This window comes from Lepidochelys kempii, chromosome 7 (assembly GCF_965140285.1).
Source record: "Lepidochelys kempii isolate rLepKem1 chromosome 7, rLepKem1.hap1, whole genome shotgun sequence".
NCBI lineage: Eukaryota > Metazoa > Chordata > Testudines > Cheloniidae > Lepidochelys > Lepidochelys kempii.
Genome location: NC_136386.1, coordinates 125,073,119 through 125,097,577, shown reverse-complemented (window position 1 = coordinate 125,097,577; position 24,459 = coordinate 125,073,119). Strand labels below are relative to the sequence as shown.

Genomic DNA, 24,459 nt, shown 5'->3' with positions numbered 1-24,459 from the left:
CCCTGGGGAGGGGCTAGACAAGGCTGGAGCACTTTCTGCAGCGCCATTTCGGGAGGGAGGACAGGCAGAGCCCAGAGGCTCAGCGGGCAGGAGCGGGAACTGGCTGGGGAAGGCCTCGATCCAGAGCCCTGTGGCCATCTCGGGGGCGTGCAAATCTGGCAAAGGAGCTTGCAGAGCTGGGCGCTGCTGGGGGGAGGGTCGGGGACAAGATTCCTGGCCTCTGGCGCAGAGCGACCGTGCAGGGCTCTGGGGGCGGTGTTCTCTGCCTGGGCCGGGGGGACTCACTGGTAGCTGCAGAAGATGTGCAGCAGGTCAGCGGTGCCGAAGTCCTGCGGGAAGTCGTAGATCTCGATGACATGGGGCAGCTCCGAGTCACTGAGGTCCAGCTCAGCAGGCTGCCAGCCGGAGTAGTCGAAGCGGGGCTCCTGCAGGCTGCTCCTGGGCTTTTCACCGCCCAACAGCTGTGGGGACATACATGGGGCTGTGAGCTACCCCCTGGTGCCCAGGCTGGGCACCCCCCGCCCTACCCAACAGCCCGGTTCAGTGTGACGGCTCGCAGGACTGGCTGCTCCATTCAGGAACTTGCCCCATTGCACACTCTGCAGCTTGGCAGCCTGGCTGGCTGCAGTCTCTGTGTGGAGAGAGCAAGCAGGCTGATAAATGGGGTGAGCTCCTGGGCCCGCATGCCGGCCATCAGCCCGGGAGATGGATTAACAGCCCTGGGGACGCAGGGAACTATCGATCGGGCCTCCACGCTGCAGCTGGGCCTCTCCCATTACTAACCTCCCTTGGCTTTGCTGTGCCACTGGGGTCCCGAGACAGGGGGCAGGGCACAGCCACGGCTGGTGCATTGGCTGCTGGCTCCCTGGGAACCCTTCACATGCTGGTCATGCTCACTGCTCCTGCCAGGGCACGCTGCCCCACACAGGGACAGTCACATGGCACCTCCCCAAAACAAGGCCAGCACACCACACGCCCAGCTCAACCCCAGTGCCCCGGCTGGACCTCCCCGGGCCTGCACCAGGCAGGCAAAGGGCCACACTGGGCACTGCAAGCTGCCGCATGAGCACTGGAGATGGAGCGGTCCCAGCGACTCTCCAAGGGATCTGGACCAAGGGCCGGACACACTAACCAGCCCCTGACATGGCGCTCATAGGCTAGGTGTCACCCCTGGGTCCTGGGAGGGGCAGCAGGGCACAGGCAGGGCCTGGGGCACCTGCAGCTTTGGAGCAGGGGAGAGGCCCCGGGGCACAGCTGCTGGAGCCGGAGCCAGAGTATCATCTGCAACATGGATCAAAGCTGGGGCTGACTGATGGGATGGAGTCAGAGCCTGGGGACTGCACTCCACTTGCATGAGGAAGCCAGGCTGCCCCTTCCCACATTACGGCGGTCCCCCTCAAGTGGGTCCTATGCCAGCCTGCGCCTCTGCCCGAGAGACAGCGAACAGACCTGGGTGGCAAACCTTTCACCCAGTCCAGGCTCTGCCCTGGGCTCCCCCGGTTCTCCAGAGCAAGGCACATTCCCACCCAGCAGCCAATGTGTCCGCTGGGCACAGGGACACAGAAGGCACTGAAAGGCTCTTATCTACAGAGTCTCCTGGGACCCCGCAGAGAGACAGGCCGGCACAGAGTCCTAGTAACAACAGCAGCTCATGCTTCCACATCGCACGGGCACAGCAGTTCCCAGCCCCACAGAGGTAACCGCAACGCACTGCATGGGGGATCCTGTCCCACCCTGAACCAGCCCCCCGGGGCGTCGCCGGGCACTGCAGGACAGCCCCAGGGACGCCCAGCGCTGCCAGCGGTCACAGCCACGTGCCGAGACCCAGCATCGCCAGGCACTGCAGGACAGGCCCAGGGACGCCCAGCGCTGCCAGCGGTTACAGCCACGTGCTGAGACCCAGTGATGACGCCAGGGGCAGCGATCTGTCTCATGCTCTCCCTGCTGTGCTATGCCCACCAGCGGAACCCTGGGTCCAGCCCAGCCCCAGAGGATCTCAGAGGGGCAAAGCGCATTTCCAGCACAGGATGCAGCCAGGATGCTGGGGTCATGTCTGGCTCTAGAGCAGGGCCCAGGGATCTCTGTCACCGAGTCTCTGCGCGATGCTCTGGAGCTGCTCCCTACGAAGCCAGGCAGGACTCTGGGGAAGTCTCCTCTCTGGGGGCAGCCTGTCTGCAGGACACACAGCTCACACAGCTTCCACCTTCCTGGGTCTGCCCTCGGAGCATTCAGCATCCTCTGCCCCTCCGTGCGCTTCCCCCAGCAAGTCCGCTCAGGTGGGGTCCTGGGGAAGCCAGAGGGTCCTGCACCCCAACTCCGCAGTCAGACGTGACTCTCAGCCAGCCAGTAAAACAGGAGGTTTATTAGACGACAGGAACATGGTCTAAAACAGAGCTTGTAGGTAGAGAGAACAGGACCCCTCAGTCGGGTCCATTTTGGGGGGCCATGAGCCAGACAACCCCGTCTGCCCTTCACTCCTCGTCCCCAGCCAACCCCAAACTGACTCCCCCTCCAGGCCCTCCTCCTCTGGGCTTTGTCCCTTTCCTGGGCCAGGAGGTCACCGGATTCCTTTGTTCTCCAACCCTTTCGCTCTCACCTTGCAGGGGGGAAGGGCCAGGCCATCAGTTACACTCCCTTAATCCCACCATCGAGAGATTTAAGAAATGCACGGGGGAAACTGAGGCACCCCTTGTCACGGAGTGTGGGGGAGTCCAGGCCCTACACCCCTCTTCCTGGGATCCACTGAGACTCTCAGCCAGCCAGTAAAACAGAAGGTTTATTGGACAACAGGAACACAGTCCAAAAACAGAGCTTGTGGGTACAACCAGGACCCCTCAATCACGTCCTTCTGGGGGAGCAGGGAGCTTAGACCCCAGCCCTGGGGTTCCCTGTGTCCCTCCACCCAGCCCCAAACTGAAACTAAACCCTCCCAGCAGGTTCCCTGCTGCAGCCTCCGTCCACATTCCTGGGCAGAGGTGTTACCTCCCCCTCCCCCTCCTGGCTCAGGTGACAGGCTCTCAGGTCTCCCATCCCCAGGGCACATTCCCAGGTCAACACTCCCCCCTCCCTGCTGAGTCACATCGTCACATCTCTCCCCCCTTTGAGACTGAACTGAGCGGGGTCACGCTGACCAGTGACCTGGGGAAGTTCGGGGCCCCCTCTCCGGGACAGCGCATCCGCTATCAGGTTGGCACTTCCCTTCACGTGGACCACGTCCATGTCGTAATCCTGCAGGAGCAGGCTCCATCTCAGGAGTTTGGCGTTGGCTCCTTTCATCTGGTGCAGCCAGGTCAGGGGAGAGTGGTCGGTGTAGACGGTGAAGTGCCGCCCGAAGAGATAGGGTTCTAGTTTCTTGAGGGCCCACACCATGGCCAGGCACTCCTTCTCGATGGCCGCGTAGTGTTGCTCCCGGGGTAGCAACTTCTTGCTCAGGTACACGATGGGGTGTCTCTCCCCCTTTTCATCCTCCTGCATTAACACCGCCCCCAGTCCCGTGTCTGAGGCGTCGGTGAACACCACAAAGGGCTTGTCAAAGTCTGGGTTTGCCAGAACTGGGCCACTGACCAGAGCCTTCTTCAGCGCCCGGAAAGCCACCTGGCACTGTTCGGTCCAGACCACCTTGTCTGGCTTCCCCTTCTTGCATAGCTCCGTGATGGGGGTGGCGATGGCGCTAAAGTGGGGCACAAATCTTCGGTAGTATCCTGCCATCCCAATAAAGGCTTGGACCTGCTTTTTGGTGTGGGGAGCGGGCCAGTCTCTGATCACCTCCACCTTGGCTGGTTCCGGCTTTAGGCGGCCGCTCCCCACCCGATGGCCCAGGTAAGATACTTCAGCCATCCCCACCTTGCACTTCTCCGCTTTTACAGTCAGCCCAGCCCCCTGGAGTCGGTCCAGCACTTGTCTAACCTGGGACACGTGGTCCTCCCAGGTCTGGCTAAAGACACAGATGTCATCAATATACGCCACGGCAAAACTCTCCATCCCCCTCAGGAGCTGGTCCACCAGGCGCTGGAAGGTGGCCGGTGCTCCCTTGAGGCCGAAAGGCAGGGTCAGGAACTCATAGAGCCCCAGAGGGGTGATAAAGGCCGATTTCAGTCGGGCATCTGCATCCAGCAGCACTTGCCAGTAGCCCTTTGTAAGGTCCATGGTGGTAAGGTACTGAGCTCCTCCCAGCTTGTCTAGGAGCTCGTCCGGCCTGGGCATGGGGTAGGCATCAGATACAGTGATGGCATTGAGCTTCCGATAGTCCACACAGAACCGGACCGACCCGTCCTTTTTGGGGACCAGCACCACCGGCGAGGCCCAAGGGCTGGCAGATGGCTGGATCACCCCCAAAGCCAGCATGTCCCGGACCTCTCTTTCCAGGTCCTGAGCAGTTTTCCCTGTGACTCGGAAGGGGGAGCATCTTATCGGCGGGTGCAACCCTGTCTGCACCCGGTGGACAGTCAGATTAGTGCGTCCAGGCTGGTTGGAAAACAGCTGTCGGTACGGATGCAGCACCTCCCTGACCTCAGCTTGCTGGGCAGGGGTTAGCTGATCCGAGAGGGGAATTGTTTCCAGGGGGAAACCAGCTCTGGTCCCAGGGAATAGATCTACTAAAGGGTCATCTCCCTGCTCTTCCCACTGTCCACACACGGCCAACACCACATTCCCCCTGGCATAATATGGCTTCATCATATTCACATGGTACACCCGGCGGTGGTGCACCCGGTTTGACAGCTCCACCACATAGTTTACCTCATTGAGCTGCTTGACGACCTTGAAAGGGCCCTCCCAGGCGGCCTGTAGTTTGTTCTTTCTCACTGGGATGAGAACCATCACCTGATCCCCGGTGGCGTAGGCACGGGCCCGTGCCGTGCGGTCATACCAGACCTTCTGCTTCCTCTGGGCTCTGGCCAGATTCTCCCTGGCCAGGCCCATGAGTTCAGCCAGTCTCTCTCGGAAGATCAGGACATACTCCACCACTGACTCTCCATCGGGAGTGGCCTTCCCCTCCCACTCGTCTCTCATCAGGTCCAGGGGGCCCCTCACCCTCCTGCCATATAACAGTTCGAAAGGCGAAAATCCGGTCGACTCCTGGGGCACCTCCCTGTACGCGAACAGCAGGTGAGGTAAGTACTTGTCCCAATCCTGCGGGTGCTGGTTCATAAAGGTTTTCAGCATCATCTTTAGCGTCCCGTTAAACCTCTCCACCAGCCCATTGGACTGGGGGTGATAAGCTGAGGCCCAGTCGTGCCGGACCCCACATTTCTCCCACAAGCACCGGAGCAGGGCCGACATGAAGTTGGAGCCTTGGTCTGTCAAGACTTCCTTGGGGAACCCCACTCGGCTGAAAATGGTCAGGAGCGCATCGGCCACGGTGTCTGCTTCAATGGAAGCTAAGGGCACTGCCTCGGGGTAGCGGGTGGCAAAATCTACCACCACCAGAATGTATTTCTTCCCCGACCGGGTCGTCTTGCTGAGAGGCCCCACGATGTCCATGGCCACCTTCTGGAAAGGCTCCTCTATGATGGGCAAAGGTCTCAAAGCCGCTTTCCCCTTGTCCCGGGCCTTCCCCACCCTCTGACAGGGGTCACAGGATCGGCAATACTGCCGGACCGTGGTAAAGACCCCGGGCCAGTAAAAGTTCTGTAGCAACCTCTGCCGGGTGCGCCGGATTCCCTGGTGCCCTGCGAGGGGGATGTCATGGGCCAGGTACAGGAGCCTGCAGCGATACTTCTGGGGGACCACCAGCTGCCTCCTGATCCCACAGGACTCTACTTCCCTTGTGGGAGCCCATTCTCGGTACAGGAACCCCTTCTCCCACAGGAACCTCTCCTGGCAGCCTCTCCTCATGGTCCGTCCCACACTGAGGTCGGCCAGGTCCCTGAGCTTCCGCAAGGAGGGATCTTTCCTCAACTCGGCCTGGAACTCAGCGGCTGGGGAAGGGATGGGGCCCGGTTCCCTCTCGCTGGCCAGGTCCGAGGCCTCCGCCTCTCTGAGCCGTGCCCCTCGGCCCTCCCTCCCCACCAGGGTAGGGTCCTGCGCCTCCGGTGTGATACCCTCCCCGAGGTCAGGGCGCAGTGCCCCTCGCCGGCTCCGGCTACGTGTCACAACCAGGGCGGCCTGGGGCTTGCTTGGCCAGTCCTCTAGGTCTCCCCCCATCAAAACTTCAGTGGGCAAATGGTGGTGTACCCCCACATCCTTGGGGCCCTCCTTGGCCCCCCATTTCAGGTGTACCCTTGCCACGGGCACCTTAAATGGGGTCCCGCCCACCCCTGTCAGGGTCAGATAGGTGTTGGGCACCACCCGATCTGGGGCCACCACCTCGGGCCGGGCCAGTGTCACCTCCGCGCCCGTATCCCAGTATCCATTGACCTTCCTCCCATCCACCTCCAGGGGAACAAGGCACTCTCTCCGGAGGGACAGCCCCGCGCCCACCCTGTAAACTGAGCACCCTGAGTCCAGAGCCTCCAGCCCTCTGGTGGAGCTGGCCTGGGGTACTCTTCCCTCCGGGGCAGGTGGTAAACTGGTAGGCCCCCTTTCCTGGGTCGTCTGCCCCTCGTCCAGCTGGGTCCCTACCCAGTTAACCCTGGGTAGGTTGGGTCTGCTCAGTTTGTCCCTGAGCCCGGGGCACTGGGACCGTACGTGGCCTCTCTGGCCACAGTGATAGCAGCTCAGGTCACGTTGGTCCCCTCGAGCGGGTCGGAGGGGCCCGACGCCAGGCGTTCCCCGTGGGAGGGGGTTCTCCCTATTTCCCCGCTGGGAGGCCCCCTGGTGACTCTCTCTCTGCATCAGGGGGGGCCTGTTCTTTTGGGACTCCTCCCGGCTACCCCCTGACCGACTGTTCACAAACTCGTCGGCCAGCTGCCCTGCGTGCTGGGGGTTCTCGAGCTTTTTGTCCACCAGCCACAGCCTCAGGTCGGACGGGCACTGTTCATACAGTTGCTCCAGTACGATTAGGTCCAGCAGGTCCTCTTTAGCTCGGGCCCCAGCTGTCCACTTGCGGGCATACCCCTGCATCCGGTTGGCCAGTTGTAGGTAGGTGACCTCAGGCGTTTTACGCTGACTCCGGAACCTTCTCCGGTACATCTCGGGGGTCAGCCCAAACTCACGGAGCAGGGCCTGCTTGAACAGTTCATAGTCCCCTGCCTCCGCCCCTGTCATTCGGCTGTACACCTCCACGGCTTTGGGGTCCAGTAAGGGGGTGAGGAACTGGAGCCTGTCTGCGGGGTCAACCCTGTGCAGCTCACAGGCATTCTCAAAGGCCGTCAGGAAGCTATCTATGTCCTCCCCCTCCTTCCGCTGGGCCAGGAAGCACTTATCAAAGCTCCTTGCAGTCTTGGGTCCCCCCGCACTCACCGCAGCCGCAGCCGGGGCCCCACTGCTCCTCAGCCTGGCCAGCTCCAGTTCATGCTGTCTTTGTTTCTCCTTCTCCTGACGCTCATGTTGACGTTGTTTCTCCTTCTCCTCCTGCTCATGTTGACGTTGTTTTTCATGATCCTCCAGCTCCCTCATTTTCATCTCCCTCTCCCATTCCAGCCGCCTCCGCTCCAGGGATGGGGAGCTCCGCCGGGAGGATCCCCTGCTGGGTGCCGGGGTCAGGGTGCCCTCGGTATTCGCCGGGCTTCCCCCAACCCCTCCCCCGGACATAGGTAGGAAGGGTCTCGGGATGCCCTCAGCAGCAGTCTGACCCCTCCCAGCCCGGTCAGGCCCCAGGGCCCACGCTGCGTCTGCCGGGCGGCTTCCCTCAGGGACAGGGATCGGGTCATCCAAGCGATCCCTCTCCTCCAGCTGGGCAATCAGCTGTTCCTTGGTGGACCTCCCGATGTGCAGCCCCCTCTGCCTGCACAGCTCCACCAGGTCGCTCTTCAGGCGTTTAGCGTACATCTCCCTGCTGGCCCCTCGCAGGCCGGGCAGCTTCCCACGGTTTCCAGGAAAAGCCCCTCGTGTGCCAGTCCTTCTCGAGGTCACCACCTCTTTGCCAGGGTCGAGCTGCAGATTCCTCCGCCCCTGGGACCGCTCGCTGCAATCCCCCGGGGGACCCTGTTACTGCAAAAGTCTTTCTCTCTGGTCACACATTCCCAGGGGTTAACCGCCCCCCGAAACCGTCTCTCTCTGAATCTTCAGCACGCCTGGTCCCCGTCAATTCCCCTTCGTTTTACTGCTCCCCAGTCACTTACTGCAGGAAGCGCCGTTCACGGGGTGCAGTAGATCCCACCGCTGCCACCAGTTGTCACGGAGTGTGGGGGAGTCCAGGCCCTGCACCCCTCTTCCTGGGATCCACTGAGACTCTCAGCCAGCCAGTAAAACAGAAGGTTTATTGGACAACAGGAACACAGTCCAAAAACAGAGCTTGTGGGTACAACCAGGACCCCTCAATCACGTCCTTCTGGGGGAGCAGGGAGCTTAGACCCCAGCCCTGGGGTTCCCTGTGTTCCTCCACCCAGCCCCAAACTGAAACTAAACCCACCCAGCAGGTTCCCTGCTGCAGCCTCCGTCCACATTCCTGGGCAGAGGTGTTACCTCCCCCTCCCCCTCCTGGCTCAGGTGACAGGCTCTCAGGTCTCCCATCCCCAGGGCACATTCCCAGGTCAACACTCCCCCCTCCCTGCTGAGTCACATCGTCACACCCCTACAGTATTCAGAGGAAACATTAAGAACAGTCCCACTTTGTCACAATCTCTAATAGCACCAGGCTGCCTGGAGCTCTGTTTTACATCCCATCCAAGGACACTTGGATCCCACGGCGGTGAGCACCTTCGACATGCCCAGGGGACAGAGGAAACCCCCCCTCGCAGCAGAGCCACTGGCCTGGCACACCTAGCCGTACTGCAGCCCAGGAGCTGCTCCTCCCGCGCTGCCAGGGGTCAGCCACCACCAGCTGCTGTGCGGCTGCGTTACCCTTGGCACCCGGTCACTGAGCGCCTAACGCATCCCCTGGTAGACTGGACGGGGCCGTTCTCGCTGTCACAGGCCCCGCAGCAGTGCTGAGTCCCGGGCAGAGCCGCTCCCTCGGCCAACCAGCGGATTTACTGCTCCAGTCAGGCCGGCTCCCGCGCAAACAAAGCAGCCATTTGTTAGCGTGACTCACTGCCTCCCTTCCTGGCCCATCGCGCAGGGCCTGAGTGCGGAGGGCAGGTACCGTGCAGGGGGCGTCTATAACCTAGAGGTGCTGGGACTATTTGTAGGGGGGGTGCTGAGAGCCGTTGAAGCAAACTGTAAACCCTGGATATGACAGAAACCACGTCAAGCCAGGGGGTGCAGCAGCCCCCCCTAGTTCCGGCAGCTCTGCCCAGCCCCAGTCCCTGCCCGATCCCCAGGCAGCCGTAGCAGGACGCAGCGGGCTGCCAGGCTCGAGGCTGTAAACCCCAGGCAGCTCAGTCACTGCGCAGTATTAATTCAGACCCTTTGCCAGTAAGGAGGGAGCGAGGGGGCTGGCGGAAGGGACGGCCGAGTTGCGAAGCACGTGGGACACACTCCGGCTATCGGAGAGCGTGCCAGCAGCACTGTGGGGCCGGGCCAGCCCTGCGTTCACGAGGAGCGCTCTCAGAGCTCTCATCCAGCAGGCTGAGCCCCTCTGTTGCCCCGGCATCGGTGGGAATTGTGCTGCGTGGCTCAGGCAGGATCGGGCCCTGCGGAGATGCTCCAGGAAGCAGAGCACTCGGGTAACTCCGATGATCAGACACCATGGAGTGCAAACTGCTCCAGCTGCTTAGCCCCTGCCAGCCCTGACCTTCACGAACCACTGAGTGCAGGGGAGGGGGAAGAGGGATGACAGAGATGGGCTGCCAAGCGGCTGCTTCCAGGCCTAACGGCACAGGTCAGGGCAGCGCTCTGCGAGCTCTCCAGCCCAGGTGGCCAGACGCTGCCAGCTGCAGCCCTTCTGCCTGAACCTACCTGCTTGCTCCTGGCAATGCCTGCTAGGAATGCGGGAGGCCTACCCCACTGCAAGGGCTCCCTGCCCTGCTCCTTGGGCAGCTGCTCAGTCAGGGCTGGAGTGACTGAGCTGCCCTTCCCCTGGCTCACCAGCTAGTGCCAGCCAGCGACACGGCACCAAGAGGGCAGGCTAGAGCCAGAGCTGCACCCCCAACCCAGGGCAGAGCTCAGCCGCCATCCATCCCCACATGGTGGGGCTTCAGGACACTAGCTGCTGGGCAAACCTGGCAGGTGAGTGCTATCAGGGGCATGGGTGGGGCTGCCCCAAGCAGGACTCCAGCCCCACACCCCCAGGGCGGCCTGTTCTCCACCGCGGTCCCACGGTGGGGGCTGAAAGAATTCCCAGGAGAGCCCAAGCATGGCCCGGCCCCACGGCCGCACTTTCGGGGCCACGGGCTGGCCGGCGGGGAGCCCAGGGGCATCGGGACCGCTGGGCCCACACACACCTTCAGCGTGTGCTCAGCCGGGAGCGAACGCTCACCACATCTCACAATAACCGACAGCAACAACCGCGGTTGAGAGGAGGTGCACAAGTCAGCCAGAGCTCCCGCAAATGTGGTGGCCTTCTGCTGGAGCCCAAGGCCTGTGGGAGATCATGCCAGGCACACAGGAGAAGTGCCTAGGAATCAATGGAGCAAAATGGGTGTGCCGGAAATTGGTGGACAAAACATCGAGGGGTGGGGTTATTTCACCCCTCACCCTCATTTTGGGGTCCTCTGACAGAGCCCTGGGGGGGGAAGGCTGGCTACTGCAATGCTGGCTGACAGAAAGAAAGGGAAGAAGCACGCTCCTCTATCGGGGCTGTCACGCCCACCCTTTCCTGGGACCCCATGGGGCCTCACAGGAGTCCTGACCAGCCAGGGCAAAGACAGGGACCCAGATGACATCACCAGCTCCTCTGGTTCCAGCTGTATCCCGACCATTGCCTGGGATGTGAGATTCAGTCAGCCTCCGCTCCCCTGGCCCCAGGCCCTTTCCTTCCTACTGACCGCTATTCCTATCTACATGCCTCCAGCTTTCACCCAGACCACACCACACGGTCCATTGTCTACAGCCAAGCTCTATGATACAACTGCATTTACTCCAAACCCTCAGACAGAGACAAACACCTACAAGATCTTTATCAAGCATTCTTACAACTACAATACCCACCTGGGGAAGTGAAGAAACAGATTGATAGAGCCAGAAGTCACCTACTACAGGACAGGCCCAACAAAGAAAATAACAGAACGCCACTAGCCGTCACCTTCAGCCCCCAACTAAAACCCCTCCAACGCATCATTAAGGATCTACAACCTATCCTGAAGGATGACCCATCACTCTCACAAACCTTGGGAGACAGGCCAGTCCTTGCCTACAGACAGCCCCCCAACCTGAAGCAAATACTCACCAGCAACCACACACCACACAACAGAACCACTAACCCAGGAACCTATCCTTGAAACAAAGCCCATTGCCAGCTGTGCCCACATATCTATTCAGGGGACACCATCACAGGGCCTAATCACATCAGCCACACTATCAGAGGCTCATTCACCTGCACATCTACCAATGTGATATATGCCATCATGGGCCAGCAATGCCCCTCTGCCACGTACATTGGTCAAACTGGGCAGTCTCTATGTAAAAGAATAAATGGACACAAATCAGATGTCAAGAATTATAACATTCATAAACCAGTCGGAGAACACTTCAATCTCTCTGGTCACGCGATTACAGACATGAAAGTTGCGATATTACAACAGAAAAACTTCAAATCCAGACTCCAGCGAGAAACTGCTGAATTGGAATTCATTTGCAAATTGGATACAGTTAACTTAGGCTTGAATAGAGACTGGGAGTGGCTAAGTCATTATGCAAGGTAACCTATTTCCCCTTGTTTTTTCCGCCTCCCGCCCCTCCTCAGACATTCTTGTTAAACCCTGGATTTGTGCTGGAAATGGCCCACCTTGATTATCATACACATGAAGTGAGCTGTAGCTCACGAAAGCTTATGCTCAAATAAATTGGTTAGTCTCTAAGGTGCCACAAGTCCTCCTTCTCTTTTTCTTAATAAAATTGTCTGGCTGAGCTGGCCAAGACGCAGACAGTATTTTACAGCACTGCCCAGAAAGGCAGCTCCACGCAATGCCCAGAACAAGTTTGCCAGTCTCCGAGGGGCTGATAAGACCATGTGCTGGGCCTGCGTTTTTAGCACTGAGATTGCAAGTGACGTCAAGACCAGAGCTGCATTTTTCTCTCTTTGCCGTTTTCTTCCCCCTTGTGTGTGTCTGTCAGGAAACAGGATCAGACTGTAACAGCAGCAACAGCTCCAGCTAAACTCACTGCTCCCCCGCCAAGCACAGCTGGACTTTAGGACATGAGGAAAATCTTCCTGTCAGGGTGGTTAAGCCCTGGAACAAACTACGCAGGCAGGGTGTGGAATCTCCATTGCTGGAGGTTTTTAAGAGCAGTTCGACACACACCTGTCAGGGATGGGCTAGACCAGGGCTTCTCAAACTTCATCGCACTGCGACTCCCTTCTGACAACAAAGCCTACTACACGACCCCAGGAGGTGGGACCGAAGTCTGAGTCTGCCCAAGTCCCACCACCCCGCGTGGAGTGGGGCAAAGCCTGAGCCTCACCATCCCTGTAACCTGAGCCCCACCGCTCAGGGCTGTGGGGCTCAGGCGTCAGCCCCAAGCCCCAGCAATTCTAAGCCAGCCCTGGCGACCCCATTAAAAGTGGGATTGCAACCCACTTTGGGGTCCTGACCCACAGTTTGAGAACTGCTGGGCTAGATAATACTGAGTCCTGCCTCAGTGCAGGGGGCTGGACTAGACAACCCAGTGAGGTCCCTTGCAGCCCTACACTTCTAGGATTACCATCTAGGAGACTGTCAGACAAGGGGATTTCCTTCCACAGACTCTCGGCAGCTGCAGGGGGAGGGAACAAGGGATGTTAATAAAAAGACAGCCTTACTTCATCCTCTATACTTCAAATGCTCCAATGTTTTCTCTTCTTTTCTGTACCTGTAACAAAAGGTTAAAGGCTGCTGAAGGGTGCGCGGGCCATGGCTCTCGGCAGGCTGCATCTGTAACAGCAGGGTGCGGAAAGGTGCGCGGGCCATGGCTCTCGGCAGGCTGCATCTGTAACAGCAGGGTGCGGAAAGGTGCGCGGGCCCTGGCATTCGGCAGGCTGCATCTGTAACAGCAGGGTGCGGAAGGGTGCGCGGGCCCTGGCGTTCGGCAGGCTGCATCTGTAACAGCAGGGTGCGGAAGGGTGCGCTGGAGCAGCACCATGGAAGTTTGCTGCTCTCCCACGAGGTGAAAAGCTCCCACACCAGCGGTCCCCACTGGGAGAAGACATCGTCGAGAATTGAACGGTGAATCTCCCATGCGTGATTTGCAGAAAACTGTCTGCACAGGCAGCCCGCTAGGGAGTTTTGCACCCCAGTAAACATGCTGCTGGTACGGCTATGCGATGGCTGATGCACCAGTTCCAGAGGACAACTACCTCTATGCACCCCCAGGCACGTTTATATAAAATACCAGTCTGTCGTCTGACATTGCTGAACTCGATGAGAGGGAGGAAGGTGTCGCAGGCTCCATGGACCACCCACAGTTCAAGTAAATGGATGCATTCCCTGGATCCCGTACGGTTGAGATGCCACAATTGTCCGTGTGAACAGCCCAACCCAAGAGGCAGGTGTCGGTAACAACGGTTGTCTTGGGAGTTGGGGTGAGGAAAGGAATTCCAGCTGAATCCACCAGACGACCGTCTAACACCTGCCTTGCCGTGTTTCTTGCCTTCTCCGTGGAGTGCATGAAGAGAAGCCAGGCTTGTAGGCAGCAAAGATGAAGGCCAGTGAACAGCATCACGTGTGTGCATCAGGCCACGTGACCAAGGCAGAGAAGGCGAGTTCTGACTGATGTCCTGAGGGATGGTCACCTGATGTGGAGACCCTGAACTGGCGGAAGGTGGAAGAGAAGACCTTTCTCCCTAGAAGGCCGAGTAGCTTGTGTCCCTTCTCAGAGGGAGTAGCCTTTGGGTGCCATTGCTTGGACCACTCTGTAGACACCAAAGAGCTAAGTGGGGGGTGACCAACAACAACTCCCCCTTGGACAGAGCAAAGCAGAGCTCCTCAGCCCTCGTAGGGGTGGGAGCGAAGAAACCGGAGTGTGCCCACAATGGCCAAGGCCACGCCACTGGGAGTGGAAGGCTGCAGAATGCCTAGTTAGCTGTCCTGGGGCTCCTGGGCTTCCTCTGGCTCAACCTGTAGCTCTGCAGCCCCCGAGCACGAGCTCTGGGCATTGCGTCCGGCCGAGTCAGAGCGATGGAGTAACCAGCTCCTCCAGGGAGGACGACGAGATGGCTGGCTCCCCGCCAAATATGCTGACGAGGCCAGTACTAGGTGGCCAGGTGTAACGATGCTGGTTCTGGTGGGACCCAACAGGAGAGTGCCAATTCAGGACAAATTGCTTAGAGCAGGGCAGTTACAGCCCAAGGCTGGGGTTTCTCCATCTCTAAGGCAAACCAAACCAGCCAGCCAGAGAGGACTTTGGTTTTACCCCACTGGCTAACCACAAGTCACACAAGCAATCCTCTTAGACACTCCAGTTTCCCAGTATCACCACCAGTGCCACTCATTATGGGGACAGATGGTTATGAAAACCAATACCCCAGTAAAAGAAAAAAGGTTCTCTCGATCCCAAAGGACCAAGCCCCAGACCCAGGTCAATATACAAATCAGATCTTACCCAATCACGCTGTTGCCAATCCTTTAGAATCTAAAATCTAAAGGTTTATTCATAAAAGGAAATAAATATAGATGAGAGCTAGAAGTGGTTAAATGGAATCAATGACACACAGTAACGACAAAGTTCTTGGTTCAGGCTTTTAGCAGCGATGGAATAAGCTGCAGGTTCAAATCAAGTCTCTGGAGAACATCCCCAGCTGGGGTGGGTCCTTCAGTCCTTGGTTCAAAACTTCAGGGTAGAAAAGTCCCTCCAGAGCTCAGAAGCAGGACTGAAGACAAAATGGAGGAGCTGCAGCAGGTTTTTATAGTCTCTTGCCATGTGGTCTCTGCTTTCTTTGTCCCAAAGACAAGCTGTCCATCCCATGGCCTGAAAAAACCTCAGAGTTCTGTCCATAGGCAGGTCCCTGCACACCTTGCTGAGTCACAAGGGGTGTCTGCCTTCTCTCAATGGGTCAGTTATGTAGCTGATGGTCCTTAATGAGCCATCAAGCAGGCTAGGGAGAGCTGACACCAACTTATCTGGGGTGTCACCCAAAAGCATATGTCACAGAGTCCCCGGGCAATGCTCTGGAACTGCTCCCTATGAAGCCAGGCAGGACTCTGGGGAAGTCTCCTTTCTGGGAGCAGCCTGTCTGCAGGACACACAGCTCACACAGCTTCCACCATCCTGGGTCTGACCTTGGAGCATTCAGCATCCTCTGCCCCTCCGTGCGCTTCCCACGGCCAGTCCGCTCAGGCGGGGTCCTGGGGAAGCCAGAGGGTCCTGTCCCCCAACTCCGCAGTCAGACGGGACTCTCAGCCAGCCAGTAAAACAGAAGGTTTATTAGACGGCAGGAACATGGTCTAACACAGAGCTTGTAGGTGCAGAGAACAGGACCCCTCAGCTGGGTCCGTTTTGGGGGGAAGTGAGCCAGACAACCATGTCTGCCCTTCACTCCATGTCCCCAGCCAGACCCAAAACCGAAACTCTCTCCAGCCGCTCCTCCGCTGGGCTTTGTCCCTTTCCCGGGCCAGGAGGGCACCGGATCCCTTTGTTCTCCAGCCCTTTAGCTCTCACCTTGCAGAGGGGAAGGGCCCAGGCCATCAGTTGCCAGGAAACAGGGTGTCGGCCATTCTCTGTGTCCAGTCCCCTGCACACACCTGCCCTCTAGGGCTCTGCAATGATCATACACCCTTATCCCACCACCTAGATACTTAAGAACTGCCTAGGGGAAACTGAGGCACCCCCACAGTATTCAGAGGAAACATTAAGAACAGTCCCACTTCGTCAAAGCATAGCACAAGTTTGAACTACAGACAGTATAGAGCCAATATTCATAACTTCAACTACAAAAATGATACACACATATAGACAGCATAATCATAACCAGCAAACCATAACCTTGTCTTAGACACCTCATTTGACCCCCTTTATATAAGATTTGGTGCCACTACAGGACCTTGGTTGCAATGATGATCTATACGATACCAGATTATGTCAATAACATCACACCTGTTTACCTGGACAGAAGACAATGGACAGAGGGGGGCTTGGGGCCGGTGACATCAGATGCCCAGCTGGGAAGCAGGGGGGCTCTGGGCTGGAGGGAGGGAGCAGGCAGAGCCCCCCTGGATACAGGGGAGATTTGAATGTGCTGTGCTGAGGGAGGCCAGGCCTGAGATCATGCGAGTTTCCCGTGTTGTGTTCAATGCTCAATAAACCTCCTGTTTTATGCTGGCTGAGAGTCACTCCTGTCTAGAGAACAGGGTTGCATAGTCCCCTTCGGGGGGTGAAGGCCCCGTGGGTCCAGAGCAAGTGGACTCCCTGAGGGGCCCACGGCGAGAGAAAGGCAGGCGTGCTAAGGCTCAGAGAGGTGTGGCTCCAGGAGGTGGAGGGGCTTAACCCCGACAGAGAGTGGACCCCCGGGAGAAGGGCTGTCTCACTGAAAGGGGCACCCGCCATGGACCACATGGGGCCAAGAGTGGGCACGATCGGTGAGTCCGTGACAACCTGGTAACAGAGGATGGTTCGCGGACGCCCCCTGTAGACGGTGGCCTGCAAGCGCAGGCGCTTGGCAGCAAGTGGCTGCCAGCGAAAGAATGAGGGTATTGAAAGAAACCAGCCTGGAAATGGTCTATAACCAGCTCCATAAGAGCGACCTGGCACATCTCTGCAGGGAGAGAGGGCTGAGCATCAGGAGGCTCACTAAGAAGTAGCTGATTGCTCAGCTTATAGAGAATGACGAGTCTGAGGAACAGGCTTCAGACCCCAGGGGGGCACCATCTTTTATGCCCTTGGTTTGGAGCATGAGGAGAGCTGAGGGTGGTGAAGCGCTGGAATGGGTTACCTAGGGAGGGGGTGGAATCTCCTTCCTTAGAGGTTTTTAAGGCCCGGCTTGACAAAGCCCTGGCTGGGATGATTTAGTTGGGGTTGGTCCTGCTTTGAGCAGGGGGTTGGACTAGATGACCTCCTGGGGTCCCTTCCAGCCCTGATCTTCTATGTGCGGCCAACAGATACGGCTTGCAAAAAATCCCAGACTCAGGTGCCTGGTGCACACGCCTACCCCATGCGTGCAGCACAGCTAGGGGCCGTCACCTGAAGAATGTGAATTTTTGAGAGCCCAGAAAACTGATGAAGTTAGCGCTGCCCTGAGAAGTTGTGCTGGAAATCTGGGGGCAGACACGTGTGTGTCTTGCATAAAAAAGAAAAAGGCTGAATCATCACTGTAAATAGGATGGAACCTTAAGGACATCTTAGCCACAACATCCACACTCCTCACTGCACAGCCGCCCCTCTCCCGCAGGCAAAGGGGCCTGATAACAGAGGAAGCCCAGGTGTCCCCACTAACAGGCTCTTCAGCAAAGCATGAGGGGCTTCCAAATCTTTAAGGTGCTCTGTTTCCATCCTGCCCTGCAACGCCACCTCCGCATGGCTTGGGGAAACCCCAGAGTCCCTGCAAACGCTGCCCAGCCGCTCTCAGGGACGTCCCAGCACAGGGCATTGTGGGATGCCATCCTGGGACCAAGGGGGGAACGTTTGCAGAAAAGGCTAAACCCACATTGCTGTGCTGACTGCCCCCGCGGACAATGGGAACGCAGAGAGCAGCACACCCAGGTCCCCACTGGTCCATCTCCACAGGGCTGCAGCTAACGGCTCTGCCAGAGACCCTCCCTGCTGCTCCGCAGCCACCCAGCAACCCTGGACCAAGCCACAGAGATTTTGACTCCAGCAACCCGGGGACAGTTTCATCTCCCCCGCACCCCAGACCCACACAGTACCTGTGCACCCTCACATTACAGCGACACCTCCCCCAGCCCCACCCAGACACATCCGCCCCCGCCACACACAACCTACCTCCCACCCACCCGCAGGCCTGACTGCTGGGGTGAGCACAACCCTCAGGAGACAGCGCACTGCAAGCTCTGTACTCACGGCTGCTGGCGCTTTGCCCTGGCTGGCCGTCCCTCCCCCGAGCCCACACCCTCCAGGTGCTGATTTAGCTGTCGGCCGGGCAGTGATTCTGCACTGGTAGCATCACAGGCTGACTCCTGCCTGCGACGAGCCCCATCGCCCACTGGTTACATTTTCAAACAAGCACCTCTGTGTTTCTCCCAAGCTGCCCCTTGCTTGGGAGGGGCTCCCTGTGCATGTCCACAAAGTCTCTCACAACCCTCCTTTGCCATGAAGCCTACAAAATACTTAACAAGGATAGGGCGTGCTGAATGCCCCGCCCAATCCTGTCTCATTGCTCCCTGGACGCCCTCACCTGTCTGTCTCCAGCTGCTGACTTGTATCATACTCGACTGGATGCTTGCCGGGGAAGGCACCATCTTTGTTCTGTCTGTGCAGCGCCTAGCAGAGCAGGGTCCCAGTCTGTGGCCGGGCTCCTAGGCACTACACTAATGTAGATGAATAATAATCAGAATATTGCTAGGAAGGTGCTCGGACTGGGATAGCGTAGTTTGTATATTGATGGGAATCCACTTCAGATACCAGCACCCTTACAACAGGGTAACCAAACCCACAACAGGGGCCTGCATGGCTCTAACTGGACTGGCCGCAGGCTGATAAAGGCCAAGCGACATGACCACTGTGTGCAGCCCTGCCCGTACACGCAGGCAGATTATTTTCTGATTTCTAAGTTTGTTCTTTATTTTAAACAGCAGAAGGAAGTTCCAGATGCTTCCCGTTACCATGCAGCAGCAATGCCAGGGTGGCAGAGCTAGGGAATGCAGAGGTTAAGCTGAACTCTTGCTTCACCTTAACTCCGCCCCTTGCACAAACACACTGCAATGCAGTCTCTGGTTCCGGTGGGCACACAGTCCTGCATCTGTGTCACCCCCACTCATGGTACATCAGGCAGACATCAGGTGTGCTGCAATTCACAGATGTCTGCTTCTTCAGCAGCACCAAGGTCTTTCCTAGCCCAGATTAGATTCTCTTCTCTGTATAAAATGGCCAGAACAAGTTCCATGGAGACATGAACAGTGGCGTAAGTGGCTGTCACGGAGTCCCCGGGCGAAGCTCTGGAACTGCACCCTGCGAAGCCAGTCAGGACTCTGGGGAAGTCTCCTTTCTGGGAGCAGCCTGTCTTCAGGACACACAGCTCACACAGCTTCCACCTTCCTGGGTGTGACCTCCGAGCCTTCAGCGTCCTCTGCCCCTCCGTGCACTTCCCACAGCGACTCCGCCCAGGCTTCCTGGGGAAGCCAGAGGGTCCTGCCCCCCAACTCCACATTCAGACGGGACTCTCAGCCAGCCAGTAAAACAGAGGTTTATTAGACGACAGCAACATGGTCTAAAACAGAGCTTGTAGGTGCAGAGAACAGGACCCCTCAGCTGGGTCCATTTTGGGGAGCAGTGAGCCAGACAACCACGTCTGCCCTTCACTCCATGTCTCAGCCAGCCCCAAACTGAAACTCCCTCCAGCCCCTCCTCCTCTGGGCTTTGTTCCTTTCCCGGGCCAGGAGGTCACCGGATTCCTTTGTTCTCCAACCCTTTAGCTCTCACCTTGCAGGGGGGGAGGGCCCAGGCCATCAGTGGCCAGGAAACAGGGTGTCGGCCATTCTCTGTGTCCAGACCCCTGCACACACCTGCCCTCTAGAGCTCTGCAGTGATCATACACCCTTACCCCACCCCCTAGATACTTAAGAACTGCCTAGGGGAAACTGAGGCACCCCCACACTATTCAGAGCAACCATTAAGAACCGTCCCGCTTCGTCACAGTGGCAAAGCAGTGGGACTTGCTCTGGGGACAAACCAAGGGGCCAATGGGGCTCTGGCAAGACCAGCCACTAAGAGCAGAGTGTAAGGAAGCAAGGGTGACGGCTACACATGCTTGTGAACATCCCCCACCAGTGCGGGCAAGTTACACATGGCTGAAAAGCCACCCCGCAGCACGTGAGTTCCACTGACCCCAGACGTTTAGCTTGTATCCCCATTCCCAACCCCCTGAATTTAGCCCACATCTTTGGGAGGAGTCACAAGTGCCTCCCTCAGGGCTGGGGCTGGCCTGCCAAGCACTGCAGTCCTGAGAGGGGTTTTACTTCGGCACAGATACGCACATGAATTAAACTGTGTTAAATCTGAAACTGCTTCCCACCGATGCTCTCTGCGGAGCTGTAACAGCTGATGTTATCCCACGGTTTGGAGGGTTTATTAGCTAACCCCTCGGTAATGAAGCTGTTTAGTTAATTTCAGCTCTTCATAGACACTAGAATGACACGCTCAGACGGTACTTGGGAACCAGGCTGGACATTCATTTGAACAAGATTAGGCCTGTTTGTTACTTTAGGGACATTAATGTCATTCTGCAGATTACCGGTTTCAAACTATCGCTTGAAAATGTAATAATGGATTTCCAGCTTCACAGCGAAAGCTGAACTTTCCTCCTCAGTCAACAGGAAAACTGCTTCCTAGTGCTAACCAGCTCATTGCAGTAAATTTAGCCCTGTGCTTGCGGGAAGATATGGTAATGAACCACAACTGATTAAGAAGCTGTCGTTTCCCTGAAACTTCACGGTGCTCTTTCAGTGGGAAGCCATGTGTCTCAGCCTGTTTCTTTCTTACAAGTCTGTGTCACGAGGGCACAGGTGCAGCACGTGGCCTTTTCCGGGCACACTGTAGGTACTATAACTGAAAAGCATTTCCCTCCCTTCCCCCACACTCAGGGTGACCCAAGGACAGCCAGTCAGGCCCATCTCCCAGTGACCAGGCCCAGACACTGCAGAGGCAGGTTTCTCTCCAGCCTCTGGCAGGGAGTGGGTGGCTCTGGCCCTGCATCAGACAGGTTTGGGCCCTTCCATTTTCCCCTGTAACTCTGGATGTTCTCCTCAGCCACAAGAACATCGAACCCTTTCCTAATCCCCCAGCCACTCGTGCCAGCAGTGAAGCCAGAGGCCGTGCGTTCCACAGGCTAGCTACACCCTGCCTAGCGAAGTGCTGATCCATCGGGGTGACATTTATCACCACCACGCACGAGGACAAGACCACAGGTGCACAGGGGCTGCAGGGAACAGGGCTCACAGCATGGTCTATGGTACCATCTGAGGCCTGGGCTGGGGTACAGACCACTCCTGCAGCGCCAAAGCAGCCTGACCGGACGCGTCGGGAGCTGTTCCCCACCCCGTACACGCAAGCACGGGCAGTGAGGGCAGCTGGCGGGTGGGGTCAGCCCCTTTGGCCCGGCCTGAGCCCAGCCGACAGAACATACCTCTTCCAGCAGGCGCTGGTCCAGGCAGTCTCCATCGGCGTTAAACAGCGAGTCCCAGCTCCCCTCTGCCGCAGCACTGCTGTCGCTCCGGGCTCCGGCACTGGACTGCTCAGGCCCTTCGGTGTTGCTGTCCCAGCAGGACATGCCGCCTTCGATCACACCACCATCATCCTCCCTTTCCGTCCCAGGCTCTCCATCAGCTCGCAAGCCATGTAATGGCCTCGCCACCCCGCCTGGACAGTCCAGCTCCTCAGCCAGGCTCCCTGCCGAGCAGCTGCCCGGGATCTCCGGAGACCGGCTGTGCTCCCTGCTCCCATGAGCTGGCGAGTGCTCGGTGTCCCCCAGTGCACTGGGGCCTGAGTCGCAGGGCATTTCCTCCCCACACAGCGGTGCGCTGCCTCTGGCCTTGTCCACACGCTCCGGGAGGGCCCCAGCGCCAGAGTCTGTCCTATGGGCTCTGCTGTGCGCTCTCGCCCTGGCACGCTCAGGCATGCCTCCTTCCTGCCCACACCCCTGCTCTGGACAGACAGCAGTGCTCCCCCCCTCGCTGTCAGACACGCTGCCTGCCCTCCCGCACGGCTGATCTGCGGCACCCTCCCCTGTAAGCTCGCACGCGCTTCCTGCGCTCTCCCCGCTTGAATCTGCGGCACCCTCCCCTGTAAGCTCGCACGCGCTTCCTGCGCTCTCCCCGCTTGAATCTGCGGCACCCTCCCCTGTAAGCTCGCACGCGCTTCCTGCGCTCTCCCCGCTTGAATCTGCGGCACCCTCCCCTGTAAGCTCGCACGCGCTTCCTGCGCTCTCCCCGCTTGAATCTGCGGCACCCTCCCCTGTAAGCTCGCACACGCTTCCTGCGCTCTCCCTGCTCAGATCTGTGGCACCCTCCCCTGTAAGATCGCACATGCTTCCTGCACTCTCCCCACTCTGATCTGTGGCACCCTCCCCTGTAAGCTCGCACATGCTTCCTGCGCTCTCCCTGCTCAGATCTGTGGCACCCTCCCCTGTAAGCTCGGCCACGTTTCCTGCGCCCTCCCCATTCTGATCTGTGGCACCCTCCCCTCTGAGCTCGCACATGTTTCCTGCGCTCTCCCCGCTCGGATCAGTGGCACCCTCCCCTGTAAGCTTGCATGCGTTTCCTGCGCTCTCCCGGCTTGGATCTGCGGCACACTCCCCGCTCGGATCTGTGACACCCTCCCCTGTAAGCTCGCACGCGCTTCCTGCGCTCTCCCCGCTCGGATCTGCGGCACCCTCCCCTCTGAGCTCGCACGCGCTTCCTGCGCTCTCCCCGCTCGGATCTGCGGCACCCTCCCCTCTGAGCTCGCACGCGCTTCCTGCGCTCTCCCCGCTCGGATCTGCGGCACCCTCCCCTCTGAGCTCGCACGCGTTTCCTGCGCTCTCCCCGCTCGGATCTGCGGCACCCTCCTCTGTAAGCTCGCACGCGTTTCCTGCGCTCTCCCTGCTCGGATCTGCGGCACCCTCCCCTCTGAGCTCGCACGCGCTTCCTGCACTCTCCCTGCTCGGATCTGCGGCACCCTCCCCTCTGAGCTCGCACGCGCTTCCTGCGCTCTCCCCGCTCGGAGCTGGGATGCTCTTGCCTGCACATTCAGATGCGCCACCTGTGCTCCCCGCTGCCTGCTCTGATATTTCATCCCTGCTCTCATTCCTAGGCTGAGAGGAAGGGCCTCGCCGGGCCAGTGAGCCCCCAAGCCTCTGCTTCTGTGCCTGCTGCTCCCCTCCACGTGGCGGCACGAGCAGGGGACTAGATGTTTCCACCAAGAGATAGGAACAAGGCCCAGTACCTGTCCTTGAATCCCAGCACCTTGGGCTTAGCTCCCGGAGCCCTGGCTGGCTGGGCACCTGCTCCTCACTGCCCCCTGGCCGAGCGGGAGCCTGATCCAGGCGGGGCTCCTGAGGGCTGGGCTGTTCACTGTGGAGGTTTGTTTCCAGCCGCACACACGGCTGCTCCTCTGGGGCCAGATGGTTTTGGTGGCGTGTGCGACGCTGATCCCAGCCCTCAGCAGAGGCTCCTTGGGACTGCCCTGGGGCGCTGCCCCGTTTCCTGTCCCCCAGGGGTACGCGCTTCCTTGTTTTCCCCTCCGACCTCCTCCCCTCTCTGGCCACGGGCTCATGGGCTCCAGTGCTGGGGCTCTGCCTCTCGCAGCTGCCTTTGGCACCCTCCTTCTGCAGCACACGGCGGTTTTCCTCCTCCCTCCGGCTCCCCATGGTCCATGCACCACTGGCAGGGCCTGCTCCTTGGGCTGCCATCTCCCGTCGCGCTTTGGGCACGTAGAGGGCCATGTCAGGCTTCCTGGGCCGGACCCGGCTCTTCTCCCCCTCCTGCTGCATGGTGACACCTCCACCTGCCAGGGAGAGAAAGCATTAAATCATTGCCAAGGCAGCAATGCGACGGGACCCCCCGGGGCCGAGCCGACGGGACCCCCCGGGGCCGAGCCGCACAGGCTGTTGGGGGCCTGGGACAAAATCCAAAACTAAGGCCCCCTCCCTTCCAACCCATTGCCATGGAGACCAAAGGGGCCCTGGGGAGGGGGCTGGAGAGACAGCCTGCCCTGCACTCGCCCTGCAGCAGCAGCTCCTGTCCCAGGGGCAGGGCCCTGCCGCCCGTCCCTCACCATGGGGCTGGCCAGGCTGAATTGGAGTGAGTTGCACTGCAACCCTACAAGACAGGTCTCTACACGGCTCACTCTAACCCCAGGGGCTCCAGGGCCTCCGACAAACTATCCCTCCCCTCCCAGGCAGCCCGGCCCACAGGATCCAGTGGGGCAGCCCCATAGCTAGGTCCTGCTGCTGAGCTTGCAGCAAGGGCAAGCCAGTTACAGCCCCGCAGACAGGACCGTGCCCCAAGGGGCATAACCACGCAAAAGATCCTCTGTCCTGGAGGACAGCAGCTCGCTGGGCCTTTCCGGCCACAGCCCTGCTCCCTGCCTGCCCTCGCTGCACAGCACCAGCACCAAGGCTCCCTCCTGCGCTACGTTACCCCCACTTCTCCTCCGGCCTCCAACCGCTCTACCGCCTTGAGCGATCTCAGAGCCTCCAGCGTACAAAGGGGTGGGGGGGTCCCTACAGCTGTAAACTCCTCTGCGCGCGAGCGTGTG

General features: G+C 59.0%; 1 protein-coding gene across 6 annotated transcripts in view; it reads right to left on the bottom strand.

Annotated features, from left to right (window-relative positions):
* R3HCC1L (R3H domain and coiled-coil containing 1 like) overlaps nt 1–24,459 on the bottom strand; it is a 60,288-nt gene that overhangs the window by 4,897 nt on the left and 30,932 nt on the right. For all 6 annotated transcript variants that reach the window (XM_073354648.1, XM_073354653.2, XM_073354651.1 and 3 more), the window contains 2 exons: nt 21,350–23,706; nt 286–461 (listed from right to left, as the gene is read on the bottom strand). In XM_073354648.1, the coding sequence (XP_073210749.1) occupies nt 286–461; nt 21,350–23,692 (2,519 nt within the window). In that variant the 5' untranslated portion in view covers nt 23,693–23,706. The remainder of the gene's footprint in view (nt 1–285; nt 462–21,349; nt 23,707–24,459) is intronic.